At 40.5% G+C, this 22,827-nt stretch overlaps 1 protein-coding gene and 2 pseudogenes across 1 annotated transcript; all 3 read right to left on the reverse strand.

Annotated features, from left to right (window-relative positions):
- Positions 1 to 330: 330 nt before the first annotated feature.
- LOC114710902 lies at positions 331 to 4,681 on the reverse strand (annotated as a pseudogene).
- Positions 4,682 to 11,695: 7,014 nt separating this feature from the next.
- LOC114710914 lies at positions 11,696 to 12,625 on the reverse strand (annotated as a pseudogene).
- Positions 12,626 to 20,384: 7,759 nt separating this feature from the next.
- LOC114710915 (vomeronasal type-1 receptor 2-like) lies at positions 20,385 to 21,314 on the reverse strand. Its single transcript, XM_028895201.1, has one exon. The coding sequence runs from the start codon at positions 21,303 to 21,305 to the stop codon at positions 20,385 to 20,387; it is 921 nt and encodes a 306-aa protein (XP_028751034.1). The 5' UTR covers positions 21,306 to 21,314.
- Positions 21,315 to 22,827: the final 1,513 nt, after the last annotated feature.

A 22,827-nucleotide genomic window follows, 5' to 3' on the forward strand; every position in this document is an offset into this window, starting at 1 on the left:
TTCATCTGTTTAATTGCTTTTTCTTGGCTTTCTTTGATTTCTTCCCAATTTTTTTGTTCATTTTTTCTTCCATTTCTTTAAGGGAGTTTTTATTTCCTCTTTAATGGAGTTTTTCATTACCTCTTTAAGGGAATTTTTATTTCCTCTTTAAGGGAATGTTTTATTTCTTCTTCTTTTTTTATTTTTTTTACATGTGCCTGTAGATTTATTTTTTTCTATAATAACAATCATGTTTTTTTCCATCCTCCATTAACCCCCAGCAAAAACAAATATGTCAAATGTGTTTTTCCCAACTTTAACATCAAAACATCTTTAAACCCAAAACAACAGTTATCGTTTTGCTGTCTTGGCCAAATATCGAGTTGGGTACATCCTGTATTTACAAAACTAAAAGGTAATTGACATAGGCACACATTTTCAAGAACAACAATATCATTCAAAACATATTTACAGAAATAGGGGTGATCTGCCTCCGATCCTGTTAGCTCTGAATCAGAACAGCTCCCAGGCTCTTTCAGACAGTTGGCTTCCCCAGACAAGAAACCTGAGAAGCATCAGCTCCCAAAGAATTTTAGGGGAAAATATTGGAGAAAAATTGGGTTTCCAGGCATGATCACATCTATTCCATGCAAGTTTGACAAAATGGCACTAAATCCACCAAGAGAATCATCAATATCACGAGAGAGAAGAGAGAATGCAGGCCGCCTGGTTCCAGCAGTATCCTTCAGTATCCTGAAGTCCACTGGTCCTTGCCAAGTAAGACTGTCCCTGTGGGCTTTTACCTCATCTGGACCTGTTGGACAAGCACTCATATACTGGTCCAAAACTAGACCGCAGGGCTCCCAACAGAGAATCATTGGTCTGAGGGCATATAATCAACCCAATATGGCAGGAATTTAACAAAGTTGGTCATATTGTTCCCACAGTCAAGAAGCAAGGGTAGATGAATGCTGACACCCAGCTGCTTTCTCCTTTTTTCCTTTTTATTTATCCTTGGACCTTAGGCCATAGGATGGTGCCACCCAATTTCAGAGCTGGTCTCAGTTCAACTTCTCTGGAAATGACCTTACAGATATGCCCCAAACTGTATCTCATAGGTGATTCCAAAGTTGGTTAACTTGACAATGAAAATGAACCCTCACAGCCCCTATTATCCAACATGACAGATTTCTACTCAACTGCCACTTGTCTGTTCAAGAGATACTTTTGAGTCATATTACATTTGTCCTCATTGTTACTCCTTCCACATTAAAAGCCTTTCTTATCAGTTCAATGCCACCCTTTTTTTCTCCTACTGTCTTCTGGCCGCAGCTGGGTTTCTTTTTTCTTTTTCTTTTCTTTTTTTTTTTTAAAAAAAGAAAATATAACTTAAGATATTTGAAAAAAACAAGGTGAATACAGGTTCAAAAATAATTAAGATACATTTTCCTTAGGCTACCTAGAATTAGGCTTTAAAGAATTCTACCATTTCAAGTTTACCACTAGTTACTAGATACCAATTTACAAACAAGATATTCACTTTTTTCGTTCCTTTATCAAGAGACAAATCTACCTTCAGACTATGAGGGTGGTGATGGGGAGGGACTAGAAGACAAGATTCAAACAATCCCATGTAAATATCACATTTTTCAAATGGAAGAACTCCAAAACTGCACTAGAAGTTCCAATCACTAAGACACTTTCCATTGAAATGATTTAAGTACAAATACATGGCACCAAGGTTTGGCCTAATATAGGCCTGACAACCAAGTCCTTGTTTTCTGGAAGAAAAGCCTCAAAGTCCCACTCAATTCCACATAGAAATGCTTCAAAGATCAATTAGGTTTTTATTTCCTTAATATTTTTGTTTTTGACTTCTAATCTTAAAGACTAGATTAAAACTTAGCTCAATTCCCAGAAGGCATTGCTTCCCTTTGCTCTATGAAAGAGTCCACCAAGACCTCTTCCTCAAAACCATCTAGCCCCCAGCCTCCAGCCTGTGCTTGTGATACATCTTTCTCAACATCCTGAAAAGTTAATGTAGGTAAAATATGCTCATAAACATTAAAACTAATTGTTAGAAAGACGTAACTAGCTTTATAATTTAAGTTTTAAAACATAAATACTTGCAGCTTGATCTGCACTGACAATGATTGTCGGAGCTTAGAATTCAACATTTACAAATTCTCATTCACACACACAAAAGACACTATTATCACACAACTTGTGTCTTGAGAGAATCTTCTGCTTTTTAAATCTTTGGCCTCCCAGTCAATCACTCAGAATTTCACCAAGCTTTTCACCCACACATTGATGCTTGTCATATCTTTCACCAACTGTCAAAATCTGAAGCCTGTAAACCATGTGCAACATCTTAAGCCAGTAAAGCACCAAAATAAGAAAAAAATTAAAAACTCACCAAAAATCACTTTTCATAATGATTAACATAGAAGCACAAAATATCGACCATAAGTCAGGAAGCAATTACCTGGACAGATACAATGTCCACTGTTGAAAGAATTTTTCTTCAATTTAAATGTCTTTTCTCATCTATCTCTAAAGAAACCTTAAAGTGCTAACTTTACTTATATAAAACAAGCAAATTCTTCAAGTAATTTGCTACGCCAATTTTTATCAGCCTAAACAAGGAACTAAAAATAGCAAGTGAAGTGAAAAGGGCAGAACACCCGACCGGTTCCACACAGGTAGACACCCCGGAGAACATCACCTACCATCCCGCCTTTCTTCACTGCACTGCACAAGCTAACAGATTAAGTATCTGTTTTCTTACATTAACTCCCTAGGATTTGCTAAGGTTTTTGCAAGTCACTAGGTAACACATACAGTCCTAAGGAAATAATGTCACTTAAAAATCAGCACACTAATTAAAGCAAGCTTGTGTGTGTCTACTGCCTTAAACTAAAAGTGAGGCATTGCTTACAAACTGTGATGAGCCACCCTCCACCGGCCTGCTCACTACTCCTGTCCCTCGGCTGCTTTTTTCAAGGAAGTATACATTAACCAGATGGCGATTGAGGTGCTTGCTGTAATCCTTTTCCTTTCTGAAAGACCGATCACAGAAAATACAAACAAACTCTCCCTTAGTTATTTTAACTGCCAATCCCTCCTTCCCACTTTTTGAACTTGCTTCTTGTGGCTCTGGCCGAGCCCCATGCAGCCCAGAATCATCACTTCCCTCGGACATATTATCACTCAGGTCACTTCCATCATGGCTGTGAATGCCTTCGTCTTCATCAATGTCTGGTGACTCGTTTTCAGCCAAAGTGATAGGAGACAAGGCCGTTACGGTTGGTGATGGGACCCGAGGCAATGGTGACACCGGTTCGGGTGCTGAGGCTTTCACAGAGACACTGTCTGGGTTCTGCTCAGTGTCCACTTCCATTTCACAAAGCCCAGCTGAACCAGTCTGACACTTAGCATGTAAGGTTTCACCACCTGATCCGTTTGAGTTTTGTTCCGAGGATAAGACACTGGTAGATTCCTTGGGAGCAGCAAGCATAGCTAGACTCTTGCCAGCTTCCTCTGTTCCCACTTTCTTGATAGGGGTCATTTTATTTCCTTCCCCATCAGAGCCAATTTCTTGGTCCTTGGGTGTCTTGTCTCTTCTTGAGTTTCCCTTTGGAAGATCCTGTGCGTGCCTGCTTCCCTTCAGAAGCTGGCTATCTCTAACAGGCACTAAGCCAACTTCAATAAGGACTTGCTCCTGCTGCACCACCTCACTCCGCATGCCCGACCTCTCCTGGGTACTCTCTTTTCAGGGAGAATACCTTTTGGTGACTGGTTTCACTTGAAGAGGTGGCTCCATGACAGCAGGAGGCTCCTTCTGAACAGATCCCATGTGAGGAGGCCCTGTCTGAGCAGCCTCCACCTGAGCATGGTCCAAAGGACAAAGCAGCCTCTTCTGACAATGTCCCCGCTGAGACTCCATGGGAGGAGGCTGTTCCATCTGAGTAAGCTCCATGGGAGGAGGCTGTTCCATCTGAGTAAGCTCCATGGGAAGAGGCTGTTCCATCTTTGGAGGCTCCGTGGGAGGAGATGGCTCCCTCTGAGGAAGCTCCAGGGGAGAAGGCAGCTCCCTCTGAGCAGACTCCAGGGGAGGAGGCGCCAGGGGAGAAGGCAGCTCCATCGGAGCAGGCCCAGTTTGAACAATATCCATGGGAGAAGGAAGCCCAGGCTTAGTAGAGCCTGTACGGGTGACCACCACCTGAGTGAGCACAGGACCGGAATAGACCTCCTCCTGAGCCAGCTCCATGGAAGGAGGCTCTGCTGGAACCATCTCCTTCTACATCTCCTGAGCAGGTCTGCTGCCCTTCTCACTTGATCTAACTTTTTGAGGTTTCTTCTTTGCACCTTTTTTAATGGAAGTATTTTGCTTTTTATTGTCCCCCTTAGTCTCCTCCGTCTTGCTGTCATCCTTTGGCACCTCGGTACTCTTTTTGGATTTGCTTTCCATCGTTTTTTTCTTTTTTGTCACTGGTTCCTCGTTCACAGGCTCATCTGATGGATGGGCTTCAGCATCCACCTTTCTTTTGTTCTTCTTGGCTTTACTGACTTTTTCTTTATTATTTCCTGTATGTACATCTATGTGTTTCGTCTCTGCTGCCTTAGTCTCCGTCGCGGATTTCCGAGTTCTGGTAATTATCTGGACCACTGAGGCATTGCCACAAGACTTCTCTTTTGAAACATCCTCTTTCTCTAGATATTAGGATAGCTACAACAGCTTGTTTCTTAGGTCCATTTGCTTGGAAAGCCTTTTCCCAGCCCTTTACTAGGAGGTAGTGTCTGTCTTTGAAGTTAAATTGTGTTTCTTGTATGCAACAGATGGATGGATCCTGTTTTCTTATCCATTCTGTTAGCCTGTGTCTTTCTATAGGTGAGTTGAGACCATTGATATTGATGGATATTAATGACCAGTGATTGTTAATTTCTGTTATTTTCTGTGGTTGTGTTGTGTTGTCCTTCTTTGGTGTATATTGGTGTGGGATTATCTATTGCTTGATTTTTCATGGATGTGTTTATCTTCTTTGGGCTGTATTTTCCCTTCTAGTGCTTTCTGTAGGGCTGGTTTTGTGGACAGGTACTGATTAAATCTGGTTTTATCCTGGAATATTTTGTTTACTCCACCTATGGTGATTGAGAGTTTTGCTGGGTATAATAGTCTGGGTTGTCATGCATTGTCTCTTAGTATCTGCATAAGATTTGTCCATGATCTTCTAGCTTTCATAGTCTCTATTGAGAAGTCTGGTGTTATTCTGATGGGTTTGCCTTTATATGTTACTTGGTCTTTTTCCTTTGCGGCTCTTAATATTTTTTCTTTGTTCTGTGTGTTTAGTGTTTTGATTATTATGTGGCGAGGGGATTTTTTTTTTTTTTGATCCAGCCTATTCGCTGTTCTGTAAGCGTCTTGTATCTTCACAGGTATTTCTTTCTTTAGGTTAGGAAAGTTTTCTTCTATGATTTTGTTGAATATATTTTCTGTCCCTTTGAGTTGGTATTCTTCTCCTTCTTCTATCCCTATTATTCTTAGGTTTGGTCTTTTCATGGTGTCCCAAATTCCCTGGACGTTTTGTTTTATGCCTTTTTTGTCTTTAGTGTTTACTTTGACTGATGAATCTATTTTCTCTATTGTGTCTTCAGTGTCAGAGATTCTCTGTTCCATCTCTTGCAATCAGTTGGTTATGCTTGTTTCTGTAGTTCCTGTTCGTTTAGTCAGGATTTCTATTTCCAGCATTCCCTCAGCATGTGTTTTCTTTATTGTCTCAAATTCATTTTTCAGATCTTGGAATGTTTCTTTCATCTGTTTAATTGCTTTTTCTTGGCTTTCTTTGATTTCTTCCCAATTTTTTGTTCGTTTTTTCTTCCATTTCTTTAAGGGAGTTTTTATTTCCTCTTTAATGGAGTTTTTCATTACCTCTTTAAGGGAATTTTTATTTCCTCTTTAAGGGAATGTTTTATTTCTTCTTTAAGGGCCTCTATCATCTCTTTAAAGTTGTTTTTAGGGTTGATTTCTTCTGTTTCTTCTGTCTTGGTATGTTCAGGTCTTGCAGGTGTAGAATCACTAGGTTCTGATATTGCCATATAGGTGTTTATGTTGTTGCCTGTATTTTTGCACTGGCATCTACTCATCTCTTCCTCTGCTTGGTGCAGCTGGTGTCTGTGTCTGAGAGTGCCTCCCTTGTTCTAATTTTTACTCTTGGTTTAGTAGGGGTTCTTGGTTAAATTGGTGCTATTGGGCTGTTTCTTCAGGGGCAGCTGATGCCAGTCGGTGAAGTATATACTTATGATTCTGGTGATCTGGTTTGGTGGCTGGGCAGCGCCTTCTTCTGTGTTCCCAGGTCACATTTTGTTCATTGGTCAACTCCTCAGCTGATCTTGTTTCTTCAGACTTCAAATTGTAGGGATCTGAATCCTCTCCTGGATTTCAGCTGAGCAGGGTAGTCTCACCAACACCTCCAAGTTGTTGGGTTTCACAGGATCAGCAGCTGGGCCCTGGGTTGTCCTCAGATGGAGTGTTCAGATTTGTTCTGGTTCAGCACCACAGAGATAGCTTGTTCCCCAGGTGTTGGGGTTAGAGGCGTCCCTGTTCCAAGCTTTTGATTAAGAGTTTGTTTTCACTAGCTCTTCAGAGAATAATAGCTCTGTTTCTGGTCTTTATTGCGACTGTGTTTTGGCTGTCACCTGCTGTGCCTGCCTGCCTCCACTCCAGGCCTGCCTGCCTCTGCTGGGCCAGTCTACCTCTGCAGGCCACCGCTGGGCCTGTATGTCTCTGCCGGCTGCCGCCATGGGCCTCGAGGCTATTTTTAAATTTATTGAATTCAATTTTATGTAAAATTTTATCTTTACATGGCTACATTGTTGTCTTTTGGTAATTGTATTTTATAATTACATTCTGTAGGCCTAAAAAATATTTCAGGGCTCAATAGGATAATTTGCCATAACAGACAAGGGTTATAAGATGGAACAAAGCAAAGAACAGCAGATAAACAAAATTATTTATATTTAAAAGAGGAGTATTTTAAGGAGTGATGAATGGTAGTGTTGCAGATATCCTATGATTATAATGTTATTTGATGCAGATGTTCTCAGTCCTGCTAAGTCTGTCTGTTCCCATTGGTGGGGTCTGGTGAATCAAGCCATTAGAGTGATGGTACAGTGGGTAAAGGTACCTGCCTCCAAGCCCGAGAATTCCAGAGGCTTAAAGGGGAGAGATTGTTCCTGTGATCTCTTCTGTCTGTCTGTCTATCTCTCTCTCTCACTCTTATTTGTCTGTCTGTCTTTGTCCCTTTCTCTCTTTCTAAATTATAAGTAATGGTTTTATCATTCTCACCACTGGAACCTCAGGGACATGGCTGCAATAAATTTGAATTGAATATTGATAATGAGGCACTGTGCAACATGCCAACTCAAAGTGAAGGATACTGTAAGGATGACTGTTCACCATACCCAGGACACTTCCAAATCCAGGAAAATGCTAGTGAAAATGACATGCTTTCTTATTCCTCAAGAATGGAATGTACTGATTGCTGGCAATCACAGTATTTAGCCTGGCAAGGTAAAACTTAGCTATAAGCTTATACTTTCTGAAAATTCAACTTTAAACAGAAAAATATTTAAGGATGGATAAAAATATGAAAAGTTTAGCAATTCTTTTTGATAAGATCATTACCAATAGAAAAATGTCAACAGTGGGACTACATGTATCACAACAATTATGAATTCTTATGAGAGTCCATCTTAATCAATGATGCATCACATGTGAGAGATGATTTTATATTCAATAAAAAGAGATATGATTAAAAAAAAGACCATGAAAAAAAGAAGCAAAGAAAAAACCAAAGTCTACATGTAATTAATTAGTGCAGAAAGAGGGAGAAATTGTCTTCTCTAGGGATGAATCCATTAATTGTTATTCTAATACCAGTACACAACCCTAAATATATATACATATAGTCAAAACTAAATAGACTTAGCAGATTATAAATATTCATATATACACATATAATTAAAGTAAAAGAGTCTATGAATTTGGGAGGCTGTAGGGGTGACTAACAAAAATGAGTAGGGAGGGTGAGGAAATGAAGTAAATACAGTCCTCATATGTGAAATTTTCAATAAAATGTGCAGCCTCTATAACTATAATAAATGATGGGAAGTTAGAGAACATAACATAACAAAATTCATATATAATAGGACATAGTATAAGAAAACATAGCAGAGAAGTGGAAATAAGGAGATGGAGTAAAGAAAAAAAATCAATCAAAATAAAATGTGCACAATGATCTTATATGGAAAAGATCATAGTGTAAACTAATAAAAAATAATAAGGTGCATATTTTCAGAATAAATCTTGTGCAGACCAAAGCATGCCAAGTAGAACACAAATCAGAAAGACAGAACTTAGTGTCAAGGCCATTAGTCAAAAAGAGCAAGAATACAGGATGCCCAAGATTATGTCAGACAGGCTTAAAGTGTCCTTATATTTTTGCAAATTAGGATATCCTTGGAGGATTTATGATCAGTTTAGAGATTGTGCTTCCCTAGTCCTAGTGATAATAGATATGTTTGGAAGGGTACTATATGGCTTATAGTAAAATTAATCTGCCATAATTACATTAAATATTCAGATAAAAATGGTCAGGAGTAAATGGAAAATTGTAAATGATAATTAGTAGATAATATGTACATATATTATCAAGTGACTAAAGATAAACATGCAGTGAAGAGAGAGAACTGGACTTGTGCATTCATCAGAAGTTGGACCTGTGTCAGGCATCATGGATTTAGAAAATCCAGGACAAAGAGGAAATGAAGTTATGTAAATGGTTCTCTCTGCAGGGAATCTGTTATATCAGAAACTAGGTTCTCTGGCATTTGAATCTCAACACATCAATCAATTTGATAGGAAAAAAATTTATTTTGTTCTGTTTGGATGTTATGACTTAGAAGTCTCATATTTCCTAATAACAGAAAGGCAATGGATGTGCCTGGGAAGGAAGGAACTTCAAGTTGCCCAGGGAAGTGAAAGTGTAATCAGTATGTATTGCATGAGAATAGAAGCTATTTTGTTTTTTTCTCCATTTAACTTTTTACGAATTCTTTGTGGATTTCACATCATGCATCTTGATCCCACTCATCTCCCACTCCTTCCTATGCAACCTCTTCCCTTGCAACTACCCCAGGATAAATCAACAATTTAAAAGAATATGAAATTTAAAAAAGGAAAACAAAAATCTTGTCATGGAAGCTGTAGTATGACAAAGTGAGGCACATTGTATATCCTTCAGTGCTGATATCATTGCTTGCAAGTGTTCATTGCTATACATCATTGGTCTGGATGGAGGCTTCTGGGTTTTGCTGCATCATCAATACTGGACCCTCACTGGGGCTGCTTTTGGCTGTCCTGTTGTCCTGTGTCCTGGAGATATTGCAACATTATATCTGTAGTACTAGCTCCTTCACACACTCCAGCATATCATAGATGGTGTGGATGAGGGGATGGGGAAACCCACAGCCCTGGGAGGTTGATTGTGTGGTTATCCCACTAGATCTCTCTCATCCTCAAGCCCAGGATTAGCTCTCTCTTGCCAATATTCATAGCTCCCCAATTCTAAGTAGTTAGCATTAAGGAGCAGCTCTGCTCTCATTGCCTAAGGTTGTGCTCAAATACACCTATACCACCAGGGATACCTCTACTGTGTTGTGGGTATAGGAGATACTCTGACCAGTGATGCATCTAGTGAGGGGCAGGGTCAGATCTCTTGTTCTCATGACCTCAGAAACAACACTCCCAACTGCTACAATACCATATGGCAAACTATGGACAGGAACAGATCTCTCATAGTCATATTCTCAAGGCAGACAATCCTGTGCCCCTGTGAGCAGAGTCACCTCTAATGTATTTCCCAGGCAGGTTCAGGGCCCACTCTTCTGGATGTTGCATTTGATGAGGGGCACAGGTAGGTTTCATCCATGATGGGTGTAAAGGGACAAGACTGGCAGAGCATTTTTTCCTTGCTCTCTCTAACACCGGACAGAGGATGGGTGTATGACCACCTCTCTCACTCTCATGATCTCAAGGTAGGCTTACACACACACACACACACACACACACACACACACACACACACACACACTAAGATTCGGCACTAATGTGGCACCCAGGTGAGCTTCAGGGTCTTTTCTCCTGAGTCCTGCAGCTGGTGTAGGGCAAGGCCAGCTCTTCCACTTTCATGACCCAGAGGACTACTCTCCTGCCTGCTACAGGCAGAAAGGGGCAAGTAGCAAGGAGCTATCTCTCTGCCACCCACAGCTTCACATAACAGATGTGCAGTAAGGCTAGCTCTCCTATGCTCAGGCCCTCAAGTTTGGTTCACCCTCGCCATTGTAAACTTGGTCAGCTCTACTGTGTTTCCCCAATGAGGTGCAGGATCTGCTCTCCCTAGTGCTATAGCTGGTGAGATGTTGGGGCAGCTCATCAGTTCTCATGATCTCAAGACCAGATCTCCCACCTGTCACAGGTGGTGAGGGATATGGTGGGGAAAAAATCTCTCAATCCCTCATATGATAGATGAGGGGTGGCATCATATTTCCCATAGGCTCATTCTTAGGGCTGAATCATCTGGGATCCTGACAACAGGGTCAGCTCTACTCTGCTGCATAGGAGAGGTACAGGGTCTATTCTCACTAATGTTGCAGTGAATGTGGTACTAGGTCAGCTCTTCTGTTTTCCTCTGGTGGTGAGATGTGAGTGGGGAGGACATCTTTTCCTTGCCCACATGGTTGACAAGGGGGACAGGACCAACCCTCCCACTTTTATGCCCTCAGCAGCAGTGCACCCAGACCTTGACAACAGGGTCAGCTCTGTCATACTGCCCAGCCAAGGGACAGGACCTGCACTCTCAGGTGCTCTGGCCTAGGATGGTTAGGAACAGTTCTTTCTAGTGTTCCAGCCAGCGAGGGGTGGGTCCACCTCTGTATAGGTCTATTCTTATGACTTTCAGTAGTAACAGGAACAACAGACATCAACACAGTCCATGGGTGGTGCAAGGCCATGGGAACAGACATGGCCCTTAGTTGCAGCTCAGACCCAGACAGCACCAAGGTTCCCAGGTGGCAAACAAGCCACCCACCTCAGCCCACACCTCACTGCCTTCACCTCTTCAAATTTACCTCTCTCCACAGGACTTAACTATTCTCTCTCTCTTCCATACCCCATACAATTAGTTTTACAGAAGGTGAAATATATTAACACAATTTTTTGGTACTGGTGATGGCTAAACATTTGTGATGGGACCAGGACCCCTTGAAGATCAAGTTCATTACCAGCTATGGATTCAGTTTTCCTTGCTGTTAGAATGTGGTACACAATGGTGTCTGTGACTTCATCAAGCAGTCATGATGCCCTGACAGGAAGAAAGCAACAAAATGGGCAGATTTATTTACAGCATTTTTTGTTTGCTTCTTCAAACATGAGATAGACACTGGGAAGACTCTCCCAGCTGTATATTCAAGAATGTAATAGATCTCAGCTCATCCAGTCTGCTGATTCACCAAATGACAAAACTCCCATACTCAGTTTGGTTAATCATAGAAAGACTAAGTGTTATACTCTTAACATTCTGAATTGAATATTTGAGTGTTATGGGGGAGTCAGCAACCAGATATGAAGTAAAACATTGCATGTAAATACTTAAGATTAAGATGTTTTATTCCTCATCCAGACCAAACTGAATCTAGACAGAATGGAATAATGACTCATAAGAACAAAGGGTCCAAAAGATGGAAAACATAGAGAGGTGAAACGGGTGATGTTCACAAGCCACCAGTTTTGATTATGAAAAAAAGCAATGCAGCCTCATAAGATGGAGGAGAGGGTATAAAAAAACAGAAAGGTAGCCACCAATGCCAGGATGTTCTGGGTGGCTCTGGACTCAGGGGAGGTTCTGCTAGAACCAGTAGTGCTGCGGATGTGTTGGACACTCTGCTTGTGTCTGTACAGAATGACAATCATGGAGCTGCTGGACCAGGTGATCATCACAGAAAAGAGGATTTCAGGACACAAAAGCAATGCTACATAGAGTGAGCCACTGATTTTGTCACTCCCTACAATTGAGCAGTATCCAAAATCATGTTTTCTTGTGGCATTTTTGCTATTCCTTTCAAAAAAAGGGTACACAAAGAAAATGAAATTTATCAACATGTACAAGACCCAGAGAAGGTCAATAAAGCAGCCAATGTACTTTGCAGCTTTGAATTTATGGTCTTTACAACAGAATCCCCTTGGATTGATGGTGATGGCTTGGAAGACACTAAGGATACAAATGCTGCCAATGGACACACTTCACCCAAATCTTTGCATGTACAATAGGAGCTGGCATCTGAAATTATTTGCAAATTGCTTCAATCCTCAAACTGCCATTGTGTGGTGCACTCCTGCAGAGAGAATGACCAAGGCATTGGATGCCATTAAGTGCATGAGAATCAAATCTGTGGGCTTTAGTTTGTATTCTCTGTAGTAAAGGACTAGATAGTAGAACATAAGAGAGAGATTTCCTAGAATTCCAGTGGTAGTTTGTGATAAGAAAATGGTTCTAATTGCCAGATTACATAAATCCATTTTGTGATCCAGCAAAATTTCCTTTGGAATATCGCCCTGCTATTTCTCAGTCTAATTAATAATGACAAATATTTGCAGCCTGAATGGAAGAAGATGCCTTTAATTCATGAACAATCTCAGAGACTGAAGCAAAGATTCCTTTAATCTCAGGAGATAAACATCGTCCCTGACCACTTAAATAGACCTAATTCCAAAATTTTGTCAGTAGTTACTTTCCATGTATGTTACTGTGAGATTGCCCAATACTTCAGGATGTAAATATTGATGGAAGGAGATCCATCAAGTTTCAGAGAAAATGGTCATGCAGGACAACATGGTGTTGGCCTATGAGAAATAATAAAAAGTGACAGCCCACACAAACAAACATGATACCAGAATATATTGATTTGCTAGTCATGGTATGAAAGTAAAACAACTTCAATAATGACTACACATGTTAAATATTTTAATTTTTAATGTATATCTCATCCAGAATCATAATAAATGTAATGAGAACTTTATAATACCATTAAGAATAGATGTACGATTTTGTGAGTGGGTAAAGTTGCCTCGATATAATTAAGGGTGGAGCCATCTTTGTGTTAACCCGAAACTAAACTTCTTTTCTACCTTCTCCATAAAACATCCCTGGCAAAGTATCCAAACCTGTTGTAGAAACAGTGGTGCCAAGTGTGCAAATTATTATCTAATTCTTGCTTCTGTTAAGCTTCTTGCTTACATGACTTCCTCCTTCTAACTGTTAGCCAAGATATAGTTTTTCTGCCATTTTTGCCCATACCAGCTTCTTGTCAGGTGAATTTCAGGTTGCTCTGTGAGAAGTCTTTCTCTCCAGGTAGTCAACAGGCCCACTTAATATAGACTCTCAATTTGGACTGTGGTCATACTGAGTTGTCTTTAAGAATTTACTCTTTTGAAGTAATAGCTAAAAAATTATTTAAAACACATAATGCATTAGAATGGTGGTTCAAGACACAACTTACATCACATTAAGTTAAGAACTAGCTTTATAAAAATCACTCAACATAAACACACACACACACACACACACACACACACACACACACACACACACGACAGGGCTGTTAGAGATAAGTGAATAACTGGTATAATGGAATCTTACAGAAAACAAAACATAACAGAAAAATATATGCCAGCAAAATTTGCAAGAAGAAAGACAATATCTAATCAGTGATACCTAGATGAAATCTTTAGTGTCTTTATTGAAACTTTGTCTGGCATAATCATGAAAAACTCCTTACTCTAGTGTATAAATGGTAGGAAAGAAACACCAGTGTGTTAGAATGTCCATCAGTGCCTTGCATTGGGAGGAAACTCTCAGGACACCATATTTTATTACTGCAGGAGTATACATGTGACATCCTTCTTAGTAGGGTGAGATCCCTTTGAAGAAGTAGGCAGAAGCAGCTGGGAATCAGTACCAGGATGAACCAAGCAGAACTAGGGAGGACACTGCTACTCCACATACTCATCAGCCATGTGTGGATGGTCAGCTGAACAATCAAGAACTAGGGAAGAAATTTTGGCAGTGTATCCTGGAATTTGAAGAAGTTAAAGCAAAATGAGTAGATGAGCTGAGACTGTTGGAACTACCAGATGCTGATAGTCTCTCCTTCTCCATGCACTGGCATTACAGAATACTCTAGGAAATGGATACAGCAAAATAATGAAAAGGATTCTATTAAGTGAGGTAACACAGGCCCAGGAATCACTATCATACACTCTTTCTCAGCTTGGTTGAATTGCTTGTAGTCATATAGAAATGTGTGTTTATGTGGGATGAATGTGTTTAGCCCAGAAAACTAGAAAAGAACCCATAATATGGATAAAAAGGGCTTCTGTAAGAGGCTAGTTAAGATAAGAAAACATATGATATGAGTAAAGATGGAAAAATAATAATTGTAAAACAGCTATGCTGGAATAAGAGGAGGAGATGGGGAGGAGAAGGTTTGGGTCAAACAAAACAGTAAATATTAAAAAAAAACATAAATAAATCAGCAACTTCTAAGATAATTAAATGTAAAATGAAAATAAAAATTAAAAATTGAAAGAAGTATTCAAATTGCAAACTTAGAAATGATTGAAGATAAACCAAGAACTCTATAGCCTAACATTATCTGTGAATGTCACTCACTGGGAATATTTTGGGGAACTAGTTACATCTGCTTAGTTCAAACAAATACAAAGCTGCATGCTAATAACCCTGGCCTAAGAATAACATGTCTTAGTTTGTATCTATAGATATAAAGAGACACCACGACAAAGGCAACTCTTATAAAAGAAAACAATTAGTTGGTGCTGCCTTACCTTTTCAGAAATCTAGTCCATTACCTCAACGGTGAGAAGCATGTAGGGAGACATGGTTCTGGAGAGGTAGCTGAGAGCTCTACATCTTGATTCACAGTCACCAGGAGTTGAAATTCTTCCTACAGTGGGCATAGCTAGAGGGCATGAGACCTCAAGGCCAACCCTCACATTGAGACACTTTCAACAACAAGGCCACCCCCACTCCAACAGGCTACAATCCTAATAATGCCACTATCTGCCAAGAATTCAAACAGAAAAGCCTATAGGTGTCATACTTATCCAAATAGCCACATGCCACTCCCTGCCCCCAAAGGCTTGTTTCCATAACAGTTCCAAATGAATTTAGTCCAAATTCAAAAGTCCCTATAGTCTATCACAGTCTCAACAATGTTTAGAAGTGAAGAATTTGAAGTATCCACTGTGATTCATCCATTAGCTGTAACTTCGTTTGTAATAAAATCAAAAATTTAAAAAACAGACCACATACTTCCAACATACAATGAATGGTACAGGATATAATTATTCTTGCAAAGTGGAGGAAGAGAAGGATAGTGGCGAAATATTAGATTAATGCAAGAACAAAAACCATCTGATCAAACTTCAAGCACTTCATCTCCATGTCTGATATCAAAATAATCTCCAGATCTCTAAGTCTTTTCAACTTTGTTGATTGCCAAACAGTTCTTTCTCTTGGGCTGGTTCTACTTCCTGGCATCTCCAACATCTTGGTATGTCCAAGGTAATGTAGGTTTCAAATTCATAGCTTCGCCAGGTGGCCTAGATAGGTCTCAATGCATGGGTACCCCTAAAACTTTCCTGGCCTCAGTGGCTTCCCTTGATCTTAGGGGAAGATTACATTACCTATTTAATCGTTGACATTAATGACAGAACCACATTGCCAAAGCTGCCAAGTTCTGCTGCTTTCTGGGCTGGAACAAGCCTGCTTTTTCAACTCCATCTTCACAAGCTTTCTGTTTTCTGTGGTTTCCTTCTCTGCAGAAGATTGGCTGTCCTGGAACATATCTATCATGCTGTCATTGAACTCAAAGATGTTTAAATTACATCTTCATCAGCTCTGTTTTTGATCATTTCCTTAACTACCTAAGGCAAGATGTTATGGAATTTACTATTAGAACAGCCTGGCCTTAGACTCAGAGATCCACATGCCTGTTCCTCCACTTCTGCAATTTTGGGATTAAAGGCATGCACCACCACCACACTTGGCTTATGGAGATATTGTATTTATGCTGAAATGTGATTTTATTTGTATGTTAATAAATAAAGTTGCCTGGGGGTCAGAGTTAATAGCAAGCCATAGCAGAAACAGGGTGGTTGTGGTGCATACCATTAATCCTGATCACATGACAGGCAGATCTCTGTGTGTTCAGGGATGCAGCCAGCATGGAGACACATGCCTTTAATCTCAATACTAACCAAAGAGACCTAGAAGTCAGTATAAACAAGTAGTGATGAGGAGGTCATGTGGTTGGGTTAACAACCAATTAGAAGGCAGAACAGAAAGTCAATAAAAAGACAGACAGACGGGAAGTAGGCCTCTTTCTCAGAGGAAGGACAGCAGTGGCAGCGAAGAGTGAGAAAGCAGTGTTAAGTTTCAACTCCTAGCTACTGCTCTGACCTGTTGGGCTTTTAACTCTGCATTTGGCTCTGCGTTTCCAATTTAATAAAACCCCTATATCTACAATGGCTCTAAGTTTTCTTTTTTTTTCTTTTCACAGGATGGAAAATTAGCACGGTAGATCTTGCCCTAAATTCACCACTCTCTGTATTCCATCTCTTAATCTTTTTATTGACTTGATCACAGAACTTATCTCCATTCCACTTTCTGGGGCTCCTTTACTCCTCAAATTGTACATTTTAAAATTTTTTTCTTTGCTCAGCTTGCTCCAATTCATTATAAATTTGAATAAGAGTGAACACTAATAACCGACTGACAAAGTCAACACTAGGCTGTTGTGAGACTTCCTCTGCATGAAGAAATTTATCCAGAACTCATCACAATTCAAATCACCCTCAGCACCCCTGACTTCCATGTTCCTACAAGGATTGCCCATTAAAACACCCAACTGCCTTTCCAGTTCACAGTCATAAAAGTTCAATTCCTCCACACAAAATCATGGTCTAATCTATCACAGCAATACCGCAGTGCATGGTGAAAGTTTTGGTCTTTGTCATGATATATTGTGTATCAAATAAAGCTTGCCAAAGAAACAGAGGACAGAGCAAGCCACCAGATTAAACATAGAGGCCTGGTAGTGCTGGCATACACCTTTAATCCTAGCACTAGGGAGGCAGAGTTCTGTCTGGATCTCTGTGAGTTCAAAGCCACCCTGGACTACATGAGACTGATTCAGTCTAGAAGAGAAACAGAGCCAGAGAGTGGTGGCACACACCTTTAATCCCAGTACTTGTGAGTCTCATGCCTTTAATTCCAGCACTTGTCCGTTCATTCCTTTGCTTGGAAAGCCACATGCCTTTAATCCCAGCACTAGGAATGAAGTGGTATGACTGGGCAGAGAAAGGTATATAACACATGAGGAGACAGGAATTGGAACCCATTTTTGGCTGAAGCCTTTTCAGCTGAGCCCTTTTTGGTTGGAACCCTTTTGGGTGAGGGCTCAGAGACTTCAAACAGAGGATTCATGGAGTTGGAGAGGTGAGACATGGCAGTAGCTTGTTCCTTTGTCTTTCTGATCTTTCATTATTTACCCCAATATCTGGATCCAGGTTTTTATTATAAGACCTATTGGATTTTGTGCTTCAGGTTTTAGTGGGTTTTTATTGCTATAATGAGACACTATGACACTGCAACCCTTATAAAAGAAAACATTTAATTTGGGCTGGCTTACAATTTCAGAGATTTAGTCCATTATCTTCATGATGGGAATCATAGCAGGGTGAAGGCAGACATGTTGCTGGAGACGTAGCTGAGAGATCTACTTCTTGATCTGCAGGCTACATAAAGTGATGTGACTCTCATCAACACTGGGTGAGATACTGCAGCCTGTGAGGACAGCTCCCAGCATTGTTCCATGGTGAGAAACAATGCTTTCAGGGTTTGCAGAACTTAAAATAATTCTTATTTTTTTAAGGGAATAAGACTCACACATGTAATGATGATCATTATCTTCATTTCTCTCAAGCTTCTCCTCCCTTCCTTGTTCTCCATACCTGTATACACATCTAACAGAAGACAATATAAAAAGTACTTACATATGAGGAGAAGGAGGAATCTAGCTGCTGAAGAATTTATGCAGGGAGTTAAATCTTTATTCACCATACTTTTAGCAAGCGGGGAAGTGGCAACAAAGTTGCTTTGGCCTGACCTTGGTTCTACAGTTAGGCATATGGAAACATTTCCTTGTGTATTTTCTGTGAAGGTTTATCTTATGAATTCATTTTCAAGGGCATCTAATCTCCTTTGAATATGCTCTGTGGTTTTAGATTAGCTAATTGTATGTAGCACTCTATGACTGGTGAGACATTGACTTTCTCCTACATGAGATTACAGGTACACATTACATGAAAATGCACAGTAATGTGGAGACTCTACAACTATTTTTGCACATGTGAAATTACAGACAGAAGCAATCAGTTTTTAGAGTTTATGGTCCCATAAGCCTTGCTTGAAGAAGAATTCCTCCATCAGAGAATAAAACACCTGATTGGTTAAATCTGAACTTTATTTGTCATCTGCTGTACCTCTGATGAAGCCATTGCTACCAGCAGCTATCAGCAGTGTAGCTGGAGTAGATGATACATCAAAGACTGCTCTCCTGTCTGATGCAGGCAGAAACGGGCAAGTAGCAAGGAGCTATCTCTCTGCCACCCACACCTCCACATGACAGATGTGCAGTAAGGGTAACTCTTCTATGCTCAGGCCCTCAAGTTTGGGTCACCCTCGCCATTTTAAACTTGGTCAGCTCTACTGTGTTTCTCTGATGAGGTGCAGGATCTGCTCTCCCTCATGCTATAGCTGGTGAGATGTTGTGTCAGCTCATAAGTTCTCATGATCTCAAGGCCAGCTCTCCCACCTGCCACAGGTGGTGAGGGATGTGGTGGGAAAAAAATATCTCACTCCCTCATACCACCTTATGATAGATGAGGGGTGGGATCATATTTCCCATAGTCTCATTCTTAGAGCTGAATCACCTGGGACCCTGACAACAGGGTCAGCTCTACTCTGCTGCATAGGAGAGGTACAGGGTCTATTCTCACTAATGTTGCAGTGAATGTGGTACTAGGTCAGCTCTTCTGTTTTCCACTGGTGGTGAGGTATGAGTGGGGAGAACATCTTTTCCTTGAACATGCCACCACATGGGGGACAGGACCAAAACCCCCACTTTCATGCCCTCATCAGCAGTGCACTGAGACCTTGACAACAGGGTCAGCTCTGTCACACTGCCCAGCCAAGGAACAGGACCTGCACTCTCAAGTGCTCTGGCCTAGGATGGTTAGGAACAGTTCTTTCTAGTGTTCCAGCCAGCAAGGGGTGGGTCCACCTTTGTATAGGACTATTCTCATGACTTTCAGTAGTAACAGGAACAACAGACATCAACACAGTCCATGGGTGGTGCAAGACCATGGGCACAGACATTGCCCTTAGCTGCAGCTCAGACCCAGACAGCACAAAGGTTCCCAGGTGGCAAACAAGCCACCAACCTCAGCCCACTCCTCACTGCCTTCACCTCTTCAAATTTGCCTCTATCCACAGGACTTAACTATTCTCTCTCTCTCTCTCTCTTCCATACACCATACAATAGATTTTATTAATGGTTTTCAAAATTTTTGATGAAACATGAAGCGTTACTGTGATGCCAAAGCAGATAAAGAAAAATAATAACACAGGAAATTTATAGGTCACTGTCACTGATGATCCAAAAAATTCTCAATAAAATAGTAGATAACCTAATTCAAGATCACATCAAAACCATCATTCATTTGAATTGTTTTCTACAGATGGTGAAACATATTAACATGATTTTTTGGTACTGGTGAAGGCTAAAGCAGTTGTGATGGGTTCAGGGCCCCCTGAAGATCATGTTTATTTCCAGCTAAGGATTCAGTTTTTTTGTTAGAATGTGGTGCAAAGTGGTTCTTGTGACTTCATCAAGCAGTTTTGATGCTCTGACAGGATGAAAGCACCAAGACAGGCAAATTTATTTACAGCATTTTTTGTGGGATCCTTCAAACATGAGTTGGGCACTGGGAAGACTCTCCCAGTTGTAAGTTCAAGAATGTAATGGATCTCAGCTCATCCAGTCTGCTGATTCAAGCAGATGACAAAACTCCCACACTCATTTGGTTAATGATAGAAAGTCTAGGTGTTACATTCTTAACTTTCTGATTTGAAATTTTGAGTATTATGGGGGAGTAAACAACCAGATATGAAGCAAAACATATCATGTAAATACTTAAAATAAGATTAAGAGGTTTTATTCCTCCTCCAGACCAAACTGAATCTGGACAGAATGGAATAATGATTCATAAGAACAAAAGGGCCAAAAGATGGAAAACATAGAGAGGTGAAGCGGGTGATGTTCACAAGCCACCAATTTTGATTATGTAAAAAAGCAATGCAGCCCCGTAAGATGGAGGAGAGGGTATAAAAAACCAGAAAGGTAGCCACCAATGCCAGGATATTCTGGGTGGCTCTGGACTCAGGGGAGGTTCTGCTAGAACCAGTAGTGCTGCGGATGTGTTGGACATTTTGCTTGTGTCTGTACAGAATGACAATCATGGAGCTGCTGGACCAGGTGATCATCACAGAAAAGAGGATTTCAGGACACAAAAGCAATGCTACATAGAGTGAGCCACTGATTTCATCACTCCCTACAATTGAACAGTATCCAAAATCTCGTTTTCTTGTCACATTTTTGCTATTCCTTTCAGTAAAAGGGTACACAAAGAAAATGAAATTTATCAACATGTACAAGACCCAGAGAAGGTCAATGGAGCAGCCAATGTACTTTGCAGCTTTGAATTTATGGTCTTTCCAACAGAATCCCCTTGGATTGATGGTGATGGCTTGGAAGACACTAAGGAGGCAAATGCTGCCAATGGACACAATTCGCCCAAATCTTTGCATGTACAATAGGAGCTGGCATCCGAAATTATTCACGAATTGCTTCAACCCCCAAACTGTCATAGTGTGGGGCACTCCTGCAGAGAGAATGTCCAAGGCATTGGATGCCATTAGGTGCATGAGAATCAAATCTGCAGGCTTTAGTTTGCATTCTCTGTAGTAAAGGACTAGATAGTAGAACATAAGAGAGAGATTTCCCAGGATTCCAGTGGTAATTTGTGATAAGAAAATGATTCTAATTGCCAGGTTACATAATTCCATTTTGTGATTCAGCAAAATTTTCTTTGAATATGGTCCTGATATTTCTCAGTCTAATTAATAATGACAAATATTTGCAGCCTGAATGGAAGAAGATGCCTATAATTCATGACCAATCTCAGAGACTGAAGCAAAGATTACTTTATCTCATGAGATGAACATCAGCCTTGACCATTTAAAGAGCCCTCATCCCAAAATTTTGACATGAGTAGTTACTTCCCATGTAGGTAACTGTGAGATTGCCCAAAACCTCAGGATGTAAATATTTATGAAAGGATATCCATCAATTTTCAGAGAAAATAGTCATGCAGAACAACATGGTGTTGGCCTGTGAGAAACAATAAAAAGTGACAGCCCACACAAACAAACATGATGTAAATCTACCAGAATATATTGATTTGCTAGTCATGGTATGAAAGGAAAACAACTTCAATAATGACTACAAATGTTAAATATTTCAATTTTTAATGTATATCTCATCTAGAATAATAAGAAATCTAATGAGAACTTTGTCTCTCTCTCTCTCTCTCTATCTATCTATCTATCTATCTATTTATTTATTTGGTTTTTTTGAGACAGAGTTTCTCTGTGTGGCTTTGTGCCTTTCCTGGAACTCATTCTGTAGCCCAGGCTGGCCTCGAACTCACAGAGATCTGCCTGCCTCTGCCTCCCAAGTGCTGGGCTTAAAGCCATGTGCCACCACCGCCCACCTAATGAGAAATTTATAATACCACTTAAGAATAGATGTATAGTCCTGTGAGTAGGTAAAGTTTCCTCCATATAATCATTGGTAGAGCCATCTTTGTGTTAACCTGAAACTAAATTCCTTTTCTACTCTCTCCATTAAATGTCCCTTGCAAAGTACTCAAAACTGTTCTAGAAACAGTGGTGTCAAATGTGCAAATTATTGTCTAGCTTCTGTTAAGATTCTTGCTTGCATGACTTCCTCCTTCCAACTGTCAACCAAGATATAGTTTATCGCTGGGCGGTGGTGGCACACGCCTTTAATCCCAGCACTCGGGAGGCAGAGCCAGGTGGATCTCTGTGAGTTCGAGGCCAGCCTGGGCTACCAAGTGAGTTCCAGGAGAGGCGCAAAGCTACACAGAGAAACCCTGTCTCGAAAAAAAAAAAAAAAAAGAAAAGAAAAAGATATAGTTTATCTGCCATTTCTGCCCATACCAGCTTCTTGTCAAGTGCGTTTGAAGTTGCTCTTTTAGAAGTGTTTCTCTCCAGGTACTCACTCATAGGAAGATGCTAGATGTGGAACAAGGATGACTGGACTGCTACTCACATCACCAGTGAGGCTACCTGGAAAACGGGACCCCAAAAAAAGACACGGAGAGGTGGACGAGATCTACATGAACAGCCTGGTCATGAGTGGGAACAATGAAGAGCGACGGTCGAGGGAAAGAGAGTGGGAGATCCTAGCTGGATCAAGAAAAGAGAGGAAGAACAAGGAATAGGAGACCATGGTAAATGAAGACCACATGAGAAGGTGAGAAGGGGAGGAAGCAGAGAGCTAGAG

Source organism: Peromyscus leucopus, chromosome 1 (assembly GCF_004664715.2).
Source record: "Peromyscus leucopus breed LL Stock chromosome 1, UCI_PerLeu_2.1, whole genome shotgun sequence".
Lineage (NCBI taxonomy): Eukaryota > Metazoa > Chordata > Mammalia > Rodentia > Cricetidae > Peromyscus > Peromyscus leucopus.

Bases quoted from the DNA above. Each gene is read 5' to 3' on its own strand.
- LOC114710915 (XM_028895201.1), bottom strand. From the start codon at position 21,305: ATGGAATTATGTAACCTGGCAATTAGAATCATTTTCTTATCACAAATT.